Source organism: Ananas comosus, linkage group 18, assembly GCF_001540865.1.
Source record: "Ananas comosus cultivar F153 linkage group 18, ASM154086v1, whole genome shotgun sequence".
NCBI classification, from domain to species: domain Eukaryota; kingdom Viridiplantae; phylum Streptophyta; class Magnoliopsida; order Poales; family Bromeliaceae; genus Ananas; species Ananas comosus.
Window position 1 is genome coordinate 9,563,981 of NC_033638.1, and position 21,965 is coordinate 9,585,945.

Sequence of the window (21,965 nt, forward strand, 5' to 3'; positions counted from 1 at the left end):
AAAATGCAAGTGGAAATCAAATTTCTCTCTTTTTACATATTTCTGAAGGAAAAAAGAAATATGTGAATATCATACAGTTACATTAATATAATCTCTGGTAGAGGAAACAAGCATAACATTTTGTCAGATAATGCGATAACGAAACATCCGCTTTTATTTAATATATAAATCTATATACAAATTGACATATAATAACTGCAGCCCCCGACTCAGCTAACTATGATAGCTAGTAAACTAGCAAAACAACATATATGTACAAAGACAAGACGAGCAAATGGTACAGGGGGAGCAAATTATTAATTGAGCAAAAAATTTGCTCCCCATGATCTTCTTGAAGCCCTAGAAAGAATCTAAATCCTACTTTTAAGGGATGCATTCCACGAAGTTAAGTCACCGGATTAGCTTTCCACCACACGACTTGTGCCTGTATCCTATAACCCTGTGCAGCATGCGAGTATACATAAACGCCAGCTTTATATTTATACAATCATCTTAAAACATCCGAGAGGTCGTCCATGGGGATTTCAAGGCCCACGAAATCATGGTCTTGTAGTACCTCATCATCAATACTTAACCATGAACCAATATCCTGTCCTTGACCAACCAAATCAGCCACGTCAATTTCCGGCAATTGCAAACTAGACAAGTCAACTGCTTCACCATCATTTGCCACATTCGGCACCACACCGGAACTTGCATTAGGGGCCAAATCATCCTTCTTATCATTTCTCCCACCACCAGTTTCACGTGATTTAGGGCCTGAGGGCATTGCTGTTGTCGCAGGTGCCTCCGCAGATAACTGGGTTGTCCTCTGTTTCGGCTTTGTTTTATTCTTTCTTTCGCCTTTCAAATTGGATAATGATGGGCGGCCAATTTTAGGAACGCCATTTCTAACAGAATCTCTGTTTTGCCCCTTCACTTCCCGATCTCTGTCGCTCCTCTTTCCTTTTGTACCGCTGATCAGAGAAGTCCCAAGACCTGAAGAGGCTCTCAGGGAGGAGGTGCCAGCAATACTGCCGACGACATCATCAAGCAGCATTTCCCTCTTTTTTACTCTATTCGACCATGTGTCTTCTCTAGCAAGGGACTGCTCTGAGAGATGGCTGAGTGATCGAGAAGTATCAGAGTTCTTATCGGATGTGTTTGCCGCTTGGTCTTGTTTTGACATCACGCCACAAATGAAATCTGCAAAAGCAGATTGAATTAAACATAACAATGCAGGCCATGACAAACTAAACCACAATGTAAATGATCTCCAGCATTCTAGAAAAAGCAACTACATCGCTAGAAGAAATTCTTTTGTCTAGGCTATGCACAAATTGCCAGACTAGGACGAACAGCCTGTTGGCCGAGATGGAGCTTTTGCAGAATGTCTGTTTGAAGAAGCATTAAAAGCTATTATTTGCTAAATAACAGCAATAATTTTCTGCTATAGCAGAAGCAGAAGCTTCAATATGGAGCTGCTGCTTTTTGGGTTTGACTAGTACTTTAAAGCTTCCCATAGAATTTAAAAAACTCTAGACTAGACATTCTGTTTGCCAAATTACTGGTGACTGAAAGCTTCCACTTACTAGATTAGCAAGTTGCTCCAGATGCTGGGCCAAAACTGGCACTAAGCCAGCACACGGTACAGTACTACTTCCAATGGTATTAATTTATTAGTAGTCTCACCTGCGGAAGTATATATACATTTTGCATTAGAGCCGTAAGATGGTCCAGAGATGAACATATCCCTAAAAGGAGGCTCGTCAAAACAGCTTGTTCCCGTCTGCTCGAACTTCCGACACCTAACCAATGTTCGTCTAACAAAAGCAAGGGCGCCATGTTTGCCAACTCTGTTGGAATTCTTAGGACCACAGTATTCCTGCTTCATGAATTAGCCAATCATGATTAATCAAACAGTGGTCAGATTACCAAAAACATGATCAAATATCATACATTATAAATAGGATCAAGGCTGAATACAAGACATCATAGATTTTGCAACCAGAAAGTGCTAGTAACTTTAACTGTTGAAAAAGGCATCATGAGTTTAAAGCACATCTTTGGTAAAGAGAATGTACTAACTGAAGTATCTGCATTTATAATTTCTAATGTAATAGCCATACAAAATTACAATATATCCAAAATGAAATTACAAAAATAATCATAGCTTAAAACCATTCGAGTCCTAAGCACTAAGGGCCGAGACTTGGATCATATCCAGAACTGATCTCATCAAGACTGATAACCCTCAAATAACGACGAAATGGACATCAATTACTTTCCAATTTGGCTAAGATAATCAGGTTCAAGTTGTTGAGCACCCAACCCAGTGTTCAAGGCTAAATTTAGAACAGGTATAATCAAAATCATGATCTTAAAGAGCTTTCAACACAGAAATATAACAGGTGACGAGTGATAAAGTTGGTGATGAAAGAGGGTAAATTTAACATACTTATAAAGCAACTACAGCAAGTAATAGAATTGCACAAAATCAGTGAAAAGATTGAATAGACTTTGAGGAACAGTGAATTACCAAATATTTTCCATAAGCCCTACCAACAAGTCTGTCCATAGCAACACGCACAAGTTCCCTATTCAATATACAAAAGAAAATTTATAAGGGATGGTAAAAGGGCTGAGTATAAAGTCTGAACTCATATCTAGTTTTTATACAGAAATTCCAAGAATCAAATTCGGTATATTATATACCTTGGTTGAGTTTCTCTTGCCGCCGTCACCACCTTTTCTAGCTTCAGTAGCAGATCCTTCTTCTTTGAAACCTTAAGAAAAGAAACATTATCCATAAATACACTCTGTATTGTATAAATACAATTCTAGAAATGCATCATAAAATGATTTCCAAGCAACTTTTAAGCATTTTGAGGAACTCATCAGTTATTTTATATTGCTGAGTGCATTTACCATGTTCTATAATCACATTCAGAAATAATAAAAATAAAATAAAATAAACATCAACCATAACTGTGAATAATGGTACCTGTTCGTGGAGCATCTCCTCTAGCTTGCTGATACCTTCAATGATATCTTCATCTCCACTCTGCGTTAGATCAGGCTGAAATTTGAAACATGTAAGTACGTCTCCAAGTGGCCAATGTAATATAACAGGCAGATATTTAAACTATTTACACCATCATTATGTCATGGTAAAATAAACAAACCCAAAAGTTTCATGAGAGATGACATAATTTGCAGTTCAGAAACCTATGTTGGAGGAAAAGGAGAATTAGAGAAACCATTAAATATACCATACATGAATGTCCAAGGGTTGGATCACACAGAAAAAGACAAAAGCAACAATATATTGGATGCAGACTTCACTGAAAGTGTAAACTGTGACAGCAGATAGCACATATTGGCACAGATACTGCAACATAAGATTATAAAAAGAAAAAAGAAAAACCAACATGCATTGCAAAGATTGGTTTGTGCTATTTAATAAAGAAAAAAAATAGAGTACAAAATTTGCAAAATTGAGGAGATATATGAGAGAGCTGGAACCAACAATGACAAAGAACATACCACAGGTTCAGGGTAAAGTCCAAGTTCACTCAGCTCAAGGAGAATTCTGTCGTCGATGCACATCTGGCTATATTGGGTCGCAACCTCCGGTAGGACACCATTACTCACTGGTTTTTCACGTATTAATTCATCGTGATATCTCCAACCAGCATCGCCTTTGAAACCATTAGGACCTCTATCACCAGCTTGCATGGTTATTAAGGATTGCATGTAAGAATATTGTGATGTTCCATCCCCTTCAACCTCAAAGGCATCATGACTGTATTCTTCTCCTTTACTGTTACCATAATTGAAACTTTCAACCTCATCTTCTTCAATAATGGCTGAAAGAAGTGTTTGACAAATTGAAACTCCTCTTTGAGCCCCGACCCCTTGGATTAACTGTTCCATGAATGGTTCAATATCTTCTATTTGCCGAGAAATACTCGTATCCGTCTGAAATACACTTAAGCTGGTTCCATTTGAAAGAGCACCATGGTCATCTCTACTGCCCCCAGCTGGAGTTGATGGCTGTGAAACATATTCAAGATTACTCTGGAAAAGAAGATTGCATGAGTCCTCTATACTGATATCCAATAATTGATTAAAGAAATGGCATGCAAAGATAATACTAACATTTCCAGACAAATAACTATGAAAATAACTATAAAAATAACTATAAAAGAGATAATCATTAAGTAAAATTGCAGCTTCTCATTACTGCACTTCAAGATGGAAAAAAAGAAAAGAAAACAAATCTTGAAAGGGAATCAAATGAATTTAATCTAGAACAAATGAGTAAGAAGAAAAGTACATGTATCAAATATAGCAATATTAACTTGTTTAACTAGCTCTAGTAATGCAAAAAGAAGCAAAGATCATATTTGCTTCAATCAGCAAGAAAAAACTACCTTAAAGTCCTGACTATCATCTCCAGCAACATGCCTGCTTGAGCTCGACTCGTTAATAAGATGAATCTGTTCATCATAATAAGATAAAGAGTCAAAATTAGTTTGCATTATTCATAACGAGAGCTAGATATAAAAAAAGCAGAAATGCAATCTAATTCTTACCTGTTGATTCAGAAAAGCTATGTCTTCTTCAGACAGAAATCTGAAAACTGGCTCTACATAAGGCCAAAAGTCTCCAGAGGAAGCAAAGGCTGCACCGAAATTAAAATTTGGATACAGTAAACTAAAAATAAAAATGCAAGTGAAAGCAATTTAAACTGGAGGAATAGTACTTGGACTGAAGACAGAATTTGCAGCAGCTAAAAGTTCTTCACTATCATCGTCTGAGTCCCCTGAAATGTGGCACACAAAAATATCAATTTCTATATGGCACTACTCTGCTTAAATGAAATAACATAAAAAGAAATAGGTAATATAAATACCAGGAAGCTCTAAGGGAATAGTGTTGACAGAGTGCCTTGGACGCATATAACTCTTGCGCTCAGAGAGCTTTTTTGTTGGCGGTCGCCCAGGCTTGCTGCAGGAATGATATAAATAACCAAAGCTTAGTTCCAAATAACATGCTAAACCATGGCCAAACAACTGAATAAAGACCAAAATCATCATCACCTTTCATTTCTCTCTTCAGTTCTTGCGCTTCTTTGCTTTGTAATGGCAGAATTGTCAAGTTTAGCAATTGAAGCAGGTGCCTCAGACCACTTAGATGCAAAACCACGTGCAATTCTTCCTTGTCGCCTAGCACCGTCTCCATTATCGTCATCAGCAGCTGTTTTGTTCTTTCTGGAAGGCAATACCACTGTGGCCATCTTCTGTCCATTCTGCCTGTTGTTCTCCTCAATTTCGCCACATCTTTTACCTTTATCTTTAGAAATTTTATTCTCAGCAACTCCAGACTCCTCACTTTCAGATAATCCAGTTGAATTTCCAGACTTGGTCCGAGAAACATTATTGGCATTCTCAACTGAATTGGACAATGGAGTATCATCATGGCTTGAAGTAATTGGAATCAAATTCGATCTTCTTGCAGTACGTTTTTGAGACCTTTCACCCCACTGGCCTACCGGGGATGATGGGGAGGGTGCACGTGTCAAGCGCTTGCGATTGGTGGCCCCACCAACGGATACAAGCTTGTTTATACAGTTAGTGCGCTCGCCGTCATCGGAATTTGCCTGAGAGTGATTGATGTTTAGGGTTCCCTTGGACAAGGAAGCTGAATTTGATCGTGGCCCGCGAGCAGAAGGGTTCACCCTGGTTGATGAGGCAGGACTAGCGGCGCAACTATCTTCACGACTGTTCGACCTGCTTTTGATAAGAGTACATCAGTAACAAAGAGAACTTCGCACACATAGCATAGAAATGGTAAGGTTCAGTTCCTACTGGAAAAAGAATGCACAGAAAAATGATATAATTAATGCAAATAATGCATGAATTTTTTTCTTACTTGTTAACAGCTTTGGGAGTGCCACCCTGCTTATCAAAGACAGAAAGGCGGTCTCTTCTACTGTTAGGGAGGGGGCCGCTATCTTGGTCATTCCTAGGTAAAGAACGCGGAGCAGGACCATCTTGTTGAGAAGAGAACTCTGATTTTGCACCAGCAGTTCCAGCTGGAACTGGTCCAGACCTGCACCTTAACATCATCAGAACTATATCCAACAACATCCCAAACAAAAGAAGAGATGCATTTATAAAAGCTTCAAATAGTAGAACAAAATAACTTCAGCATGTAACAATCCATTTACAGCACCAGACAATTTTTAGCTTTTTTCCCGAGAAATGCCTTATCAGTTGACCAACAAAACAATGCTTGATCAAGTCAACAACCAGTCAACATGAGCACCAAAAAACAGATAGGAGATAAGTACAACCTGAAACCATGCACACTAGCCACCCTTGGCCGAGCATCACTTCCAAGCTTCTGTTGCATTCCTCGTTTTACTTCTCTATCAGCTTCAGCTGACCTAGTTAAATCAGCACTTGTGGAGGCATCTGATTTGATAGCAGAGCGTTTTCTCTTCACTACTCCTCGAGCTTTTTCTTCAGACATCACTTGACCACCATTTATTATTCCAGCAACATCTTTATCCCTTTCAACAGACCCAGACGGTCTAATGCCACTGCCATCCCTTCCATCAATCTAATTAAACAAATAAAATGACATATTAGTCCTCCATGGAGAATAAACGACAACAGTTGATGCATGTAATAATAGCAAATGACAAAGCTACTGATTGCACAAGTAAACCTGAAAAATAATCATCAACAGAATATTGACAACAAGCGAGACAACTACTTCGTGATGAGAAAGTAATGTTATCTTGCGTCTACAATCAACAATACACAAAGCATGAAATATTGATACCGAGTCCAAAGAGATCTTAGAAAGAGAAGAGGAAAAAAGAATTGGGCCAATTGACATAAGCCAAAAAAGGGGGAAAGAAAGAAGAAGTTTCATGAAAGCATGAGAAACAGTGCACTGTTCCATCATCCTGTAATGAGCAGCTCATGCATAACAGACAATATGCACCTTGAGAGAGTAATGTACCTCTCAGCATTCTTGAATAATGAAAATAGTGTTATAAAGGATGCCACAGGCCACAATCGGAAAAGTACAGACAAAAGGCACATAGAGAAGGATGTAAAATAAGAACCTGTGTTTCCAATATAGGAGAGCGAAACTTTCTGTTTTGTATGGCATTCTTGGTCCTCTCCTCTACTTTTGAAACCCCGAGCTCAAGACCATTTGCATTTAGATGACTTTGAGGGCCAGACTTGGGGATAGTTCCTCCAGACACCAATATATTAGACTGATCACTTGATAAAGTATCACCTCGAGAACGCTTTCGTGGAGGAGGGTAAAGTTTATCAATTTTCTGGATAGCATCATCAAAATATCTTCCTCGTTCCCTATCAAAATCAAACATCTTAGATAAGTTTTATATTTACTTAATTTAGCCCAAGAAAAGGACAACAATAATTAACCAGTTAATGGCACAAAGTAAATAATTTAATTTGCAAGGCACCATCGGCCATCCAAAGTTACTCACGAATATTTAACCAAGTTAAATATGCACAAACAATTCTGTACAAGGGATGACTCATGCACATCTCCAAAGTTCAGACATTGTAGGAAAACCAAAAAAGGGAGTATTCATAACTTCATATATCACAATAAGCTTTTCTAATTTTGAGGAAGCAACCAATAGAAGAATTACCTAGCCTTGGACAAGTTGCCACCGAGAGAGCTCTTAGCACGTCTGAGCTCTTCCACAGTCGAAGGAGGATATCTAGCACCAATTGATGCAGATGACTCTTCAGAGGAGGATCCAATGACGGAATTTATTGCTCTCCTTATTTCTCCCGATCGGAGCAACTTTTGATCAGCAAACACTGGTTTAAAGTCTGAAATAAGAGAGTGAACCAGATTGACAAAATCTCCCTGAGCTTGAGTCAAACTAGATCTTGATAGACTTGGAGCCGAAGATATACGACTCTCCATGCCCTCACGAAAGCTAGCTGACCTTTCTAGTGAAGCAGTAGCATAGGGCCCACGTTGGCCATTAGGGTAGGTCGGCCCGTCAGGACAGCTGGAGGACAAGTCAAATTTGCTACTAGCTGCCATTTTGCTTAATTCCTTCGAGGTCTCTTTTAAGTAATCAAAATGGTGAATCTATCAGAAAAGGAAACTTGTGGACTATTAGAGTTCCCAATCATCGAACTAAAAGGCTGTTTGAGAAATGAAGAACCCGAGAACACACAACACCTGCCAAAGAATAAAAAAAGTAATTGAAATAAAATTATTAAGAAAACTATGTTTGATGAAAGCACTACAATGATGTTATTTTCTTCTCCTTCTCTCACTCCCATTTCTTCTAACAGGATGGTTGAATGGCAGATAATAGAATTATAATGAAAGATCTGACATTACGGGCCCATAAAGAATAGTCCCAAACAGAGTGCTTGAATATCAGCATCTTGGATAGTTACGCAAAACAATAAAACGACAAAATTGGTATTGAAACAAAAGGAAACAGCCTGTCTAACTATGGTGTAAATGGAATCCTCCATATAAATATTAGTAAAACATTTACAAGGCCAATCAAGCATGCCAATCAGCAAAAGAAAGACCGCAACGCAATCTAATTCCATAAAGCACCTTCCAATAATGGCAATATATTTTGCATAAAACAAGAAAAATAAAAACAACTACATTTGGATTCTCTGAACAGCTTTAACTACCATGAGTCTTACCTAATGCGATTACACCATACGCAAAACCACAGTGATCACCAAAAAAAAAAAAATTTCCAACTGCTTATTTGTACTATTCTTACAAGAAAATACAGTTAATACAGTTAAGTCCTTACTTCTCAAAGCTCTTTTTGTCGTTCTCGTTATTTTACTAATCTACCCGCACATAACGAACTTAACACTTTTTAAGATCTTCCACATACGCATTTTCAATAATATTAACTGTCATACATTAAGTAAAATGCACTACCCATTCATACACTAGTTACAGTTAATGACCCAAAAAAAGGGGGTAAAATGCATTGATCGTAGCTGCGGTAGCAGATAGTTTGACTTAGTCCCACAATTTGTTACTCGAACACTCTATTATTCAAAAAATCCGTCATTGTAAAAATGTATGGAGACCCCCTCAACTTAGGACGTCTTGAGATGGGCCCCTCAACTTCATTTGTTTTGACCTTCAATTTTGTGAAATTGAGTGAAATTAGTTAAACAAATTGGGGATTATATCGAATTCATCATCGATTCCATCAAATTTAATGGTGTTAATCACCTATTAGCAAACGAAACTAAAATTTTAACTAAATTGTCAATAGAACCAAGTAGAATAATTCAAGTCAAAATAATTAGAAGCTAAGGGAGAGCCCATCCGAAAAAGTAAAGTTGGGGAACATATTTCAAGTGCCCTATAGTTAAGGAGGTCCCCATACATTTTCACCTTCCATCCTTAGCTGCAACCAAAGAAAAATCCAACAACAGAACCACACTTTCTTATGAATTGATCTTCTTAAACTTCTTATTTCAACTACACTGAGAGAAAAAAGTGATTTTTAACGAAGAAAAACAAAAATTAAACCAAAAGGAAGAGAAGACAACAAAGAAGCGATCAGATCTACTAAAATACCGAAAAAAAGCCGGAAAAAAAAGAGAAAGATCAGAGATCAGAGTAAAGCAATTACCGATCCTACTTCATCGAGCGAGAGAGATCGCTCTATTACGTTGCAGAATTTCAAGAAGAACAGCGAAGGGACGAGGAATCGAAGGAGAAATCGAGTTGGTTAGGGTTTGTCGGGGTTCGTAATGGAATCGAGCCGACCCACATCATCTAAAACCCGCTTGCGTTGCGTACTTGGTGTCCGGATCGAGACCGAATCACACTTGAGCTTATTCGCTTTCGACACCAAACCCCGTTTACATTACTATATAATGTTTCCTCTTTGTACAGGGAGCAATACGTTGGCGGTCCATGTACTTTTCATGTACGACAACTTGGTCCTTATATTTTCAGTTTAAACACTTTAATTCTAAAGTTTTTTATACTTTATTTTACCTTAATCTCGTTTTCATAACTATATTACATTACATTATCTTTAAAGTAAAAAAACAAATTATTTATGAAGAATAAAATAGTTATTTCATAAAAAATTAACTTTTTTTTATATTCAGAGACTAAATTGTTTGCGTGAAAAGTTAAATATCTAAATTAAAATATTAGGATAGTATATATGACAAAAAAAAAAACACAAAAAAAAGTACCAAAAGGCTAACTGGTTGTTTTAAATGCATCTATATCTATTATAAATCTATACATTATTTTTTTAAAATTTGTCATATGACAACTTTTGAGTGCGGGCTCCACTCCGATTCATTTCAAATCCTTCCTCTTACTCTTCCTCTTCCTTCAGCTATAACTTTTATTCCTTGACAAGATAAATCTTACATCTCATCATCACTTTTTTTATCACCATTTTTTCTTTTTTTGTGAATACTCTCTGTTTTTTCTCTAATTATCTATTTGTCGTATCCAATGAGTTACTATACTAATATACATAAGTTCTTATATTTTTATACTTCTTAACTATAAACATTTGACATAGAGTTACCACCCAAAATATGTCTAACTTACAAAATTAATAGTTTACAATTATTATCCAAATTAATTGATTTGTTATCAAAATAACTTTTAAGAGAGCCGTGATGAGTATACTTCGTGAAATATCTAGAATCTTCCGCTTCTCAAATAGTACTGTCGTGTAAATTCTTTGCAGAGTCTTGAAGTGGAAGGCCTACAAATAACTTCAAAAAAAAAAAAAAAAAAACCAACTAAATTTGGATGTCACTACTGTAAAGCTCAGTTGATATGCAGATATAGTGTTGACTTTTATTTAAGAATTATTTGCATACACGTTCCTGTAAATATAGTAAATTACAGATATATCTCTGCAAAACGAAAACTCCATAAGTTATCCCTACAAAAGTCATAAGTTATGAAGATATGTCCCTACTATTAGAGTCTGTTAGAAAATTTTCGTTAATCATGATTAAAATAAAATATTTAATCATGGTTAATTATAATATGAATTTACGGTTCTACCCTTCTTCCTTTTTCTCCTCCTCTTCCCTCTTCTTAGTCGCCGGTGAGGGAGATGCGGCGGCGGCGGCGGCAGACCCTCTCCCTCTTCCTCTCCCTCTCCTCTTCCCCTTTCTTCTTTCTCTCCCTCTTCCTCTTCCCTCCTCTTCGTCGCCGGCGAGGGAGAGGATGTGACGGCGGTGGCGAACTCTCTCCCTCCCTCTTCCTCTTCTTCTTCATCCTCCCTCTTCTTCTTCCTCTTTTTCTTTTCTTTCCTCTTCTTCGTCGCCGGCGAGTCCCACCCGCGCCGTCGCCGCCGTCCGCTCCGGCGGCCCAAAGAGGAAGAGAAAGAGAAGGGGAAAGAGGAATATTTTTAAAAGGACATATTTGTGAGGATAAAAATGTCATTTTATAAATTCGCTGTTAAAAAATTAACAATTCATTAATGGATGTTAATCAGAGGAACATATCTGCATAGCTTATGATTTTTGCAGGAACAACTTATGGAGTTTTCGTTTTGTAGGAATATATCTGTAATTTACTATGTTTAAAGGAACGTGTATGCAAATAACCTTTTATTTACAAGCGCAAAGTGCAAAACATTTATGTTGCATGAGGGTAAAGTTATCAGAACCATAATAATTAGTGAAAATGGTGTAAAATCAATCCATCGTACCAAATGAAATAATGTAAAACTTCACGCAACCCATGAAATTGATCGGTCCCTAATTTTTGTGTGCATGCAAAATTGATTGGGAGGATTACATTTATTAGCATGTTGTAGTTGGATCAGAAACACTTCAATTTATTAATGAGTGCTGCGCACATCGGATACATGGTAAGCCAGCTAGCTTCATTTTAGGCGACAAGCTAGCTGGCAAAAGAAGATTAAATAAATGTCTAATTTTTTTTTTTTTTAGCAGTACAGGGGAAGGAACAAAAAAACACACCGAAATATTTATTGAATTATTAACATATCTACAAAGTTTCACAAATACACACCAAAATCAGAATGAAAACTCCACTCAAAGATCCAAGGAAACATTCGAAATTCACATTTTTATAACATCAAATGATGGTCCGAATAAAAAGCATAAGCCACAAACTCGTTGAAGAAACTCAAAACGGACTCTTATTCAATTCCAACCAATAGTGGACCATATTGTTATAGCGAAAAATATATATCACTACATTCACTTACTAACCCAAATGACCACACAACTTGTCGATTTCAACATAAAACTCTGGCCCCACTAACCATGAACTGGACAAATAACACAGCTGACCACTACAAAACCAACTCAAAGCATTTAAGAAATATGCATCAAATCCTCCGACCACTTCACCTGGACTCTCACATGAGACTACACAGATGGAGAAAGCGCACCTCAGCGTCTACAAAGCCTATTACATCATCATAACAAAAGAACTCCCAACCACACAGAGACTAGCCAAATTTCCGTCTCAATATTTTTTTCCACAATACCTTCTGACCAAATTATCTATGATTCTTTTTTTTCAGAAGAGAAATCGACTATAAAAAGAACGGGGACCCTATGGGAGTTGCTCTCACTGAGACCTTACGCCAAGGAAGATGCCTCCCCCGCTTTTGCTTCTGTCTCCAGCTTTGCTTCGCCTTTTTTCTCAGTGGAAGCAGACGCCTCTTTGATCTCGCTCTCCTCAGTTTTGCTCTCGGTAACAGTCAATTTCTCGAGAAGTCCGGCTGCAGATGACGCCTCCTCGCTCTCCTTCTCTTCACTCTTGCGAAGTGATTCAGCGATCTCTTCCACGACCTCCATGAATTTCTTGCAATCTGAGGAAAGAAAGAGAGGTAAAATCATACAGATGATTGAATACGGAAAGAGGGGAAGAGACACATTGCGTTTAAGGAACTGAAGATAATAAGCCATAGAACCAATATTACAACCGTCCAAAGATGTCCGCATTAAAACAAAGATCTAGAAAAAAAAAAAAAAAAAACAAGATTGACATGTAGATGCAAAAATAGTGTCTAGAGTATCTTAGTGATTAATTTCAAGAGCTCTTCGAAGGATGAGCTAGTAATGTTTCCAGTTGCTGCACGGCTAAAATACAATACATATCTACACCTCATCTGTATCTACCAATTCTCTACCACTTATCTTGGTAAATCAGAATTGCAAAGATCAAGCACTGGATGTATGACACATCAATTAACTGTAAAAGGGTAGTTTAAACAAGCTGCTAACAAGTTGTTATGAGGGAAATACATGTAAAGTAATATAAATGAAGTAATATACTTATATTAATAGACATATGTTGTATGCAAACCTCCGGTCAAGCACTCTTCTAAAATGGCGATTGCATGTGGTGGAATAAGATCATTCAGCATACTGAATGGGTTCCCCGCGACGCATGTTCTTTCGACAGAGAAAAAATAAACTAAAAGGATCCACATTTTTAATCATTTACACCAATGGAAGCAAATTGTCACAAACACACGCCTCAGATGAATCTCGCACACCAGACCAATTTGAGGATAAATGCCAGTTTAGCCAGTAACTTGACTTACAGCCTTAGATCTGTGAAGTACCGTAAGCAACAAAATGAAAACTAGGCTGCAACTATCTAATGATCAGCCATATGAATCCAACTTTGTCCATCCTAAGGCTTTTCTGGAGCGAGCCAAATGCAAATAAACAAACCAGGCAAGCATTTCTTTATAAATTCTACGCAATTGCACATTATGCTAATCACATTTAAACAATAATATATAGCAGAGAACATGCTACAAGATCTATTACAAAACAGATGGAATCAGGTAGAATTCTACAGCACATCAATGAAGGCAAAACAGAACTGAAGCAACATAATATCGTTGTAATATGTTTACAAAAGAATGGAAAGATGAACTCACTCTCCACAGATCCGAATCGGATAGCAAACATCTCCTCCTTCAATTCCCCGTCAGCGAAGTCCGTAGCGTGCCAGACGCACGATTTATCGTTCCCAGCATGCTCCTGCATCTTCGTCGTCGAAACAACTGCAAGCCACACCATCTCGCACATCAGATAACAATTACAAACCCTTCAAATCAAGAAAAACATAGCCCCAAAAAACATAAATGATGAAAAAAGGAAAAAAAAAAAAAAAAAAAAAAAAAAAACCTAAATGGTTGGCGCAGATCTTTAGGGTTTTCGCCTGCCTCATCACCAACCGGACCTTTCCGGTCTCCTTGTGCTTCAGAAGCTTCACGTTCCCCGTGCCCCGCTCCTTCCACTGGTTCCCATCCTTATCGAACCTGTAGAGCTTCGCCTTCCTACAAGACACAAACCCCGATCGATCGATCGATCGATCAGATGCGATCAGGAACCTACAAAAACGGATAAAAGTACGAAACCCTAGCGTTTAACCGAAGAACCCCCGTAGGGGCGTACATATCAAGAAGCACGTCCTCCTCTTCCTCGCCGGTCGTGACGGCGACCTCCTCGAGCTTTACGATGGGGGCGACCTGGGCCCCGGTGTCCTCGTCGTCGCCGGCCCCGGGCTCGTTGGTCTCCTCCTCGTCGCGGCGCTCGACGTCGGCGGTGCTCGCCATGGCTACGGTGGTGGCGGAGACGCGCGCGAGAGAGAGAGAGGGGGCGAGGGAGAAGGGCGGTGGAAGAGAGCAAGGGACTGAGTGGGGGAGATGAAGGGGCAGAGCTTAGGGTTTTCCCTTTCTATTTTTATTTAGGTATTCTTTTATAGTTATGAGGTGGTGCAGGTGCAGCCTCGCGGGGCAGGGAATAAAGGGCAGTGGATTTTTGTAAAGAAGGGCCCAAAAGTTACTACAATTTTAATTAGGACCTCGCGTACTGTTGTACAAAATACTGCGTTGATTTGGATCGGGTCTTTTTGATCAACGGGTGGCGAACGCATCCGTTGAGAAATATCTGAACAATTTTATTTGAATCATGAGAGCTCGAACTCTAATTTAAGCCTTGATTTACCCAATTGTAGGGAATGTAATAATGTTGGTTGACAAAATAATTTTATTTGAGTAAACAATGCATCTAACATTTCAACAAGTTATTTTTGCCGAATAAGTAAAATTAGATACGCCCGTTTAAGCCTCATAAAAGATTTATTTATTCCTTTTCTTTTACCAAATGCATTATTAGAAATCACTATTAATTAAAAACAAAATTAGAAGAGAGCCGAAACGGTCACGTAATCTACTATAGATCCGAGATGGAAACAGTTTCTTCTATTAAGTAGAAAACAAAAAAATAATGATCTTGAAAAATAGCAACTACATTTTCCAGGATCCTGCAGAACACTATGCGAACCTGCACATAATCCAAGCAAAAAATATGTAGCAAAATAGCGCACCCACATTATGATCATTATTGATTGATCAGTACCTCTCAAACTAACACCTGAAACCATTGATTACAATTTAATGGTAGGAAATATAGAACGGCGTTCAGAAGTGCTAATCAAAGATTTTATGAGTTCACATGAGACTGGACGAAATGATTCAACAGAAAAACCTACTGTCCAGAAGAGATAGAATCTGAATTAAATCCCATACAATGAACACAAACCACGTAGCATAGCCACAATTTGACTGTTTAAATTAGTATAATTAAGATCCAAAAGCTTCGGCAGCTCTAGAATTTATTGTCCCTCTGTGTAAACTGTTTGCCGAGAAGCTTCTGCAGAATACTTCCTTTCAGGGCCATGACAGGAGCGGAAAAAAAAAAAAAGATGAAAAAAAAGGGGTCTCTAGATAACACAAGCGAGAAACACAGAAAAGGGCAAAACTGTAAATCTCTCATCCCTGGGTCGCCGCACCATTTGATGCTTCCTCGTCCATGGGCTCTGCTTCAGCTGAATCATCTTTGGCATCACCTTTCTTACCTGCACATGAAAAGAAAATTAGTATTATTATAGGTGTTAAGTAAGCTCAAATTATGTACTAATATAAAATCCTTCCCCTCAATGTTTGTAGCTTTACGGTGGCGGGTCATTGAAGCAGTCAGAGTGCAAAAAGGCGCTAATTTTACGGGGAGTACTCAGCATTTTAATCAAAGATTAAGAAAAGGAATTCGAGACACCTTTTTTCTTCTTTCCCCCGCCTTTCTTCTTTGTTTTTGTGCCCAGAGCAAGCCATGCCTTGATCTCAGCATTGTCCTCGATGGATTTCGTTGGCTGCAGCTGCTGAAGCGGATGGGATGTAATCCTGTCCGATCCATTGGGCATCAACAAGACTGTGAACTTGATATGAGCGACAAGGTCACCTGCCATGCATGTTGACTAGTTAATATAATGATTAGAAGCTAAAATTAGTGCGCTACATTTGCAAATTTAATGCACTTCTTTTATTTTGATTGGATAGAATAATAATATGAAACACAGCTGACAAGTGTTTATCTTATTTTAGGTAAACATACAACAAGATAAAAGCTTGATCAACTGGTAAAAACTATTTCCTCGACAATGCACACAAACAGTGCTCATTCTTTACTTTCTAACCACTGAAATTGTAGCCAAGTAAAGCTAATTATAAATAGTAACCAGAGAGCTACTTTTAAATACTTAATAGTTTGTCTATTTGCATGAATATTTCTTACCTGGTCTCTCATGAAGTACGGGATATGGCTGCAGAAGATCATGGTTCACACATTCTACCAGGCCCAACCGAGCACGCTTCTCTTCCAAAGCCCTGAGTTATAATACTTATCATAGTACAGGAAAGAAGAGATTTTCAAACTGGCTATATTTAAAAGAAAACCAGATCAAACGGGCAGACCTTGCACTAAAAGGCATGATTGGGAACTTCTGATTTATTTCACTAAAAATGAATCTTGACGCTTTCATCTTTAAGTGGTAGTTTTTGTCCACGGCTCTCTTGTAGATAGTCGTTTGTTTCTCATCCAGAAGTTTTGGCTGCATCCAAAACAACTATTTGTCAAAAATGAAAATAAATAAAGTTTAGGATGAAATCAATAAGTAGCAAAGAGTGGAACCAATCTTACCTTCCCTTCGCCCGTGCTAGTGACTATGTCAATTGCATAAACTTCATTTTCTTCAAACTCAGCATCGTCAACTCTGGTCTCGGGGTTCGACACGCTAAGTATGACTTTATTTCCATCAATGACAAACTGTTTCAGCTGATGGCTAAGGACACCTTCCACAATTTTGCAGTCATAAGCAGCAGCTACCTTCTGAATAGCTTCTGTAACATCCTTGTTCTGTACAATTAAAGTAAGCATCATTAAAAATCACACGACAATGAGAAAAATTTGAGATAGGGTATCAGCATGCATATCTTTAATTAAAAAAAAGGTTAAATATTATAAGAATTGCATATTCAGAGTCCATCTTGTAGCAAAATTAACTGTTTCAGTTGTACAGATAACCATGCAAGCAATGATCGAATTCATGCTGGCAGATTAATATACGTGAACACCCTAAATGAAGGCAAAAAACAACAGAAAACATAAAAGCTTCAATAACTAAAATATAAAAATCTTGAAGCATTAATGACAAATATTTAGGTCGTGTTCTCCAACTGTAAATAGTGTGAAAACACGAAATGAGGAATAAATATTAAAAAAAACTCAAAACAAAGATGTACTGTAAGAAAATACTACTGTTACTAGAAAAAGGAAGCAAAACTTGTCAGAATAACTATGACATGAGCTTCACATGATATTATTTATCCATAGTTCCAAATCATTATTCATATCCCAGAGAATATTCATTGACCCAAACATGGAATACACCAAATTAAGCAAAAAAGGGACTATAAGATGTAGATCAACAAAGCAATTGATAGAGGGAAAGAGTGACAAAATTTCAAATAATTCTTGCTAAATTTGAATAAGTTTCATCTGATTAGCAATGTTGATCTCCACCTCGTTGATTGGAGAGTGCATTACCATAAGGTTACAGAAGGAGTGGACTACACTTGATGCACATTGGAAGTACCAACATATCATAGCCCAAATATCAACTTCATCTTTTCACTCTACTACTGAGTAGTATGAAAAATTCTAGATTCTAGATCATATCAGCCAAATGATAAACACACAGGCTACAATTTATATCCTACAAAACAATTTAAACCAATAGCACATCACATCTATGCAAACAACCATCAAACTCTTAAGATATGAATAAGATTAAGTACAAATATGACGAAGCAAAACTAGAGAACAAAATTGAAAAGGGCTGCAAAGAAAAGATGATTCTCTATCAGTGTAACTATGACAACAAGCACCATTTGGATATTAATCCATAGCTCATCACTAGTCATCATTTAGAGAATTCATGCCCCACAAAATAATGAACAAAACACAAATAAATATTAGGAATTGTAACTTTTAGAGGAATAATCATGCAAAACAAAGATCAGAGATGCATATTTTCTAATATCTGAATAAGCATAAGCAAAAACACTAAAGGTTTGCAGGTGTTACAAACATAATTACACAAGGACCTGGACCTACTGCTTTCACATTTTATGAACTAAGGTGACTAAGATCGAAGGATGAACAACAGCACCCCACATATTGAGCAGCATAGTTCAGTTATGTGGCAGCTGCTAACTTGAATACAGTGTTTTCTATCAACTCTAACAGAAGACACAAGATATGTTTCTACCTAACATTAATACCGCCTGAACTAAAGCAAACCAACAGTACCTCCTAATCAGTGAGTAATTTGTGAAACTTTTCAAAGGCGCGTCAAAACAACGTTGAGAAAAGGTAATATACAAAACAGATACATATAGTCATCTATTCACTAGTCATCTATTCACTAGCAAGATGCACTGAGAACTGAAGAAGCTAATTGTTATCAAATTGATGCGCCACAAGCCAACCGACAACTACTTGTTCACAAATAAGCTCGTAATTAAGAAAGCAAAAAAATATTTTTACAAAGTTTTCAAGTGTATACCTTCTTCCCAGGCCTAACAAGCCGCAAAGCAACCTCAGCTGCAGTGTTAGCAGCAGCAATAACATCAGCTGCACGCCCAGTGACCGGTCCTTCCTGAATTACGTGAGTATGGGCCACGACAGCAATAAACCCATCTATATGACACCCCATATCTCTGCAACACGAAAATGACACACCTTTCAATATAACAAAAGGCGACAAGATACATTACCAGCACAAAAGGAGAAGGATCATACATTTTTACAATATCATTTTCCTCCAAGACGGTTTCGTCAGTCGCGAGGGGCGAGAAATGGCACACGGTGTTGTTTACGGATATGCAAGTTGGGAATGCCACACCCCTCTCGATCTTTTTCTTCACGTTCTTGTACACATTACCAGTTTGTCTAAAAGCCCAATCAACAATTTTCCATAATTAGATAAAACCTTTTTAGCAAAGAGCACATTTAATTACTGCTAAAAATAGTCCCCAAAAGGAGTAATAACTTACTCTCTGATAAAGGCATCCCCCTTCTCGCAAATGTCTACGATCTTCGCCTTCGGTTTGCACTCGGATACAACAAGCTGCAGAGCCTCTGTTGCCAAAAACCAGTTTAAGTTACTCTTCTTCAAAGTAACATCAAATACTACAAATCTACCACTTATTCGATGGAAAAAGACATTTTTAACATTATTTAGAGGGAAAAAGAAGAATTCATTACTGTTAACGATCTCAGCGGCGGTTTTGTACTTGGTTACAACATCAGGAGAAGTGAGATCCAACTCCTTCTCCTCCTTTAACTCGTCATCCGACATCTTCTCAGTCCAAAATCTTCTAACAGTAACAAAACAAAGTAAGGATGAAACCTGGGCAAAAGAAACCACTATACGATTAAAAAAATCGCAAAACCCTAACAGCATACCAGGAGAAGAACACCAAAAATCAGGGTTTCAAGCGAGGAAGGAGAGGGAAGGAGCTTCTCTATAAGACTATATCTGAATCCAATAGCGTACTCGGATGTATAATGTGATCGGATACGCTATCTCTAGGGTTTTTTGGGAAGCGGCGAGAGGTTTTGTGAGTTTCGGGGGAGAGGAGGAGATAGCTAGAGAGGACGGGAGCGGATTTAGGGCATCGGTGTTCATGCTTTTATATATATATATATACAGTAGGAGAAAGAAAAGGATGTCACGTGACATGCACGTGACGAACTCAGGTTGGGCTCTGAATCGGACTCGGGTTAAAATTGATTTGGGCCCAAATACTGATCCGTTTAGCCCATTTCAAGCCTGGTTATAGCTGGAGAGGAAGTCCAAGTCCTAGTTAGATTATGCTTTTCACGATTTATTTATTATTAAAAGCTCTATCAAATAACCATTATTTAGAATAGCTATTTGTTATTTATTTATTTAGAACATTTATTTTAGAACATTATTAGGAGGTTGAGATTTTTTTTTCTTTTTTTTTTAAGCTTATTGAACCATTAACTAATATTTATTTATATTATTTGCATAATTAAAATTTAATTTAGCAAAGTAATATTACCTAAAAATATAATTCATTAAATAATTAAATAATATTAACATATTTACTCATTTTTAATAATTATTAACTAATTATTTACTTAATAATTAATATGATTCTTCATCATCTCATATAGTATTCCTAATTTATTTATTTATTTATTTGTTAAAATATTATTTTACGAATATTTATATGCTTATTATTTAGATAAATTATCTTTTTCGATCATAAATACTTTTTATTCTTAATTCTCGTTCAAATACAAAATTTGTCTAATTTTTACTTATCCTAGAAGAATAAACAAGAATTATATATTATACTCAATTAGACCAGTGGACACATTGATTAGCTCGAGAAATAGTCTATAAACCCCTGCATCAATTTTTACAATTGTAGCACAGTTTTAATCCCAAGACCTAAAATGTAAGGATTTATTTTACCGCGATAATTGGTTTCTCTGCTTCATTGATTCGGTTCCGATCGATCTGGTTCGGTCCGGAACAAGCATTTTGGATTGAGCTCAATCATATAGCAGGTAAGAACATTTCAAGCATTTGCAAATCCGGTTTGCATGGTTTGCCCAGCTCTATTGCCAATGCTAGTCCTAAACAAACCGATCTATAAGGTCGCACCAGTCGCACAGAAACTAATAAGTTGAGTTGGATAAGCCTAGTAAATTCTGTGCGGCTACGCTCCATAATAAATCTAACGATAAGAGACTAAATAGTAGACCTAGTGTAAAGACCCAGCCCACTAACAATAATAACTCGTTGGGTCCAAACTATCGGCCCAAAATACTTAAGCCGGGTTATTATTATTAGCGCATAGGTCTCATATAAACTGATCGAAATCAGTATACCCTGACGTCGACAGACAAATCAGGACCAGATTACCAGGCGATGTGAGATTCTAGAGGTGGCTCCCACCAAACCCGTTGGTGTAGTACTTTGTCCCGCATAGCACTTAGCTCTTACACTTCCAGTTGGTATTCGTCTCTGACACTAATTGTAATGACCTGACTCGCTAGCAACAATAACTCGTTGGGCCCAAACCATCGGCCCAAAATGCTTAAGCCGGATTATTATTACTAGCGCGTATGTCTCATATAAATTGATCGAAATCAGTATCCCATCCAATGTGGGACTAATGGGTGCGTTACACCTAGTATCTAGATGGGTTGAGTCAGATCGAAACTCGTGAGTGCTGTGACTTAATTCTTTTGTGAGACTGATATGTCCTTTCTATCGGCACATATTTTTGAAATAATTAATCAGCGCTTACGATTAGAACTCTATCCAACTCAAATTGCTATTTCAAGCTCTAATTAGAGCCGTAACGCGTACAATCCCACAACATCTACATTTTTTGCACCCAAAAAAAAAAAAAAAAAATTGTGACTGAACAATTACATCAAACTTTTGATACCGAGACCGTCCCTGCTTAATATGCAAGTTGCGTCCAA

At 37.5% G+C, this 21,965-nt stretch overlaps 3 protein-coding genes across 6 annotated transcripts; all 3 read right to left on the bottom strand.

Annotated features, from left to right (window-relative positions):
- LOC109724063 lies at positions 129-9,884 on the bottom strand. 3 transcript variants are annotated; one of them, XM_020252708.1, is made up of 16 exons: positions 9,683-9,884; positions 7,688-8,235; positions 7,124-7,379; positions 6,341-6,609; positions 5,917-6,096; positions 5,085-5,774; positions 4,898-4,992; positions 4,748-4,807; positions 4,578-4,666; positions 4,416-4,481; positions 3,526-4,035; positions 2,984-3,058; positions 2,695-2,765; positions 2,519-2,576; positions 1,672-1,867; positions 129-1,185 (listed from the first exon to the last, which is right to left on the bottom strand). In XM_020252708.1, exons 2-16 carry the CDS (start codon positions 8,092-8,094, stop codon positions 488-490), a joined length of 3,720 nt encoding a protein of 1,239 aa, XP_020108297.1. In that variant the 5' UTR covers positions 8,095-8,235; positions 9,683-9,884; the 3' UTR covers positions 129-487. The 3 variants fall into 3 exon arrangements, with proteins under 3 accessions (XP_020108297.1, XP_020108296.1, XP_020108295.1); XM_020252707.1 differs by having other exon boundaries at positions 1,672-1,864; positions 3,526-4,059; positions 9,683-9,883; XM_020252706.1 differs by having other exon boundaries at positions 3,526-4,059; positions 9,683-9,883.
- On the bottom strand, positions 12,114-14,806 carry LOC109723961 (ran-binding protein 1 homolog a). Its single transcript, XM_020252511.1, has 4 exons — positions 14,490-14,806; positions 14,220-14,371; positions 13,970-14,095; positions 12,114-12,886 (listed from the first exon to the last, which is right to left on the bottom strand). The coding sequence occupies exons 1-4, from the start codon at positions 14,648-14,650 to the stop codon at positions 12,654-12,656; spliced, it is 672 nt and encodes a 223-aa protein (XP_020108100.1). The 5' UTR covers positions 14,651-14,806; the 3' UTR covers positions 12,114-12,653.
- LOC109723960 (ERBB-3 BINDING PROTEIN 1) lies at positions 15,480-20,125 on the bottom strand. Of its 2 annotated transcripts, none has more exons than XM_020252509.1 (10): positions 19,902-20,125; positions 19,701-19,813; positions 19,490-19,574; positions 19,236-19,385; positions 19,000-19,153; positions 17,073-17,288; positions 16,847-16,983; positions 16,668-16,759; positions 16,152-16,334; positions 15,480-15,954 (listed from the first exon to the last, which is right to left on the bottom strand). In XM_020252509.1, the coding sequence occupies exons 2-10, from the start codon at positions 19,792-19,794 to the stop codon at positions 15,869-15,871; spliced, it is 1,197 nt and encodes a 398-aa protein (XP_020108098.1). In that variant the 5' UTR covers positions 19,795-19,813; positions 19,902-20,125; the 3' UTR covers positions 15,480-15,868. The 2 variants fall into 2 exon arrangements, with proteins under 2 accessions (XP_020108098.1, XP_020108097.1); XM_020252508.1 differs by having other exon boundaries at positions 19,701-19,810; positions 19,902-20,124.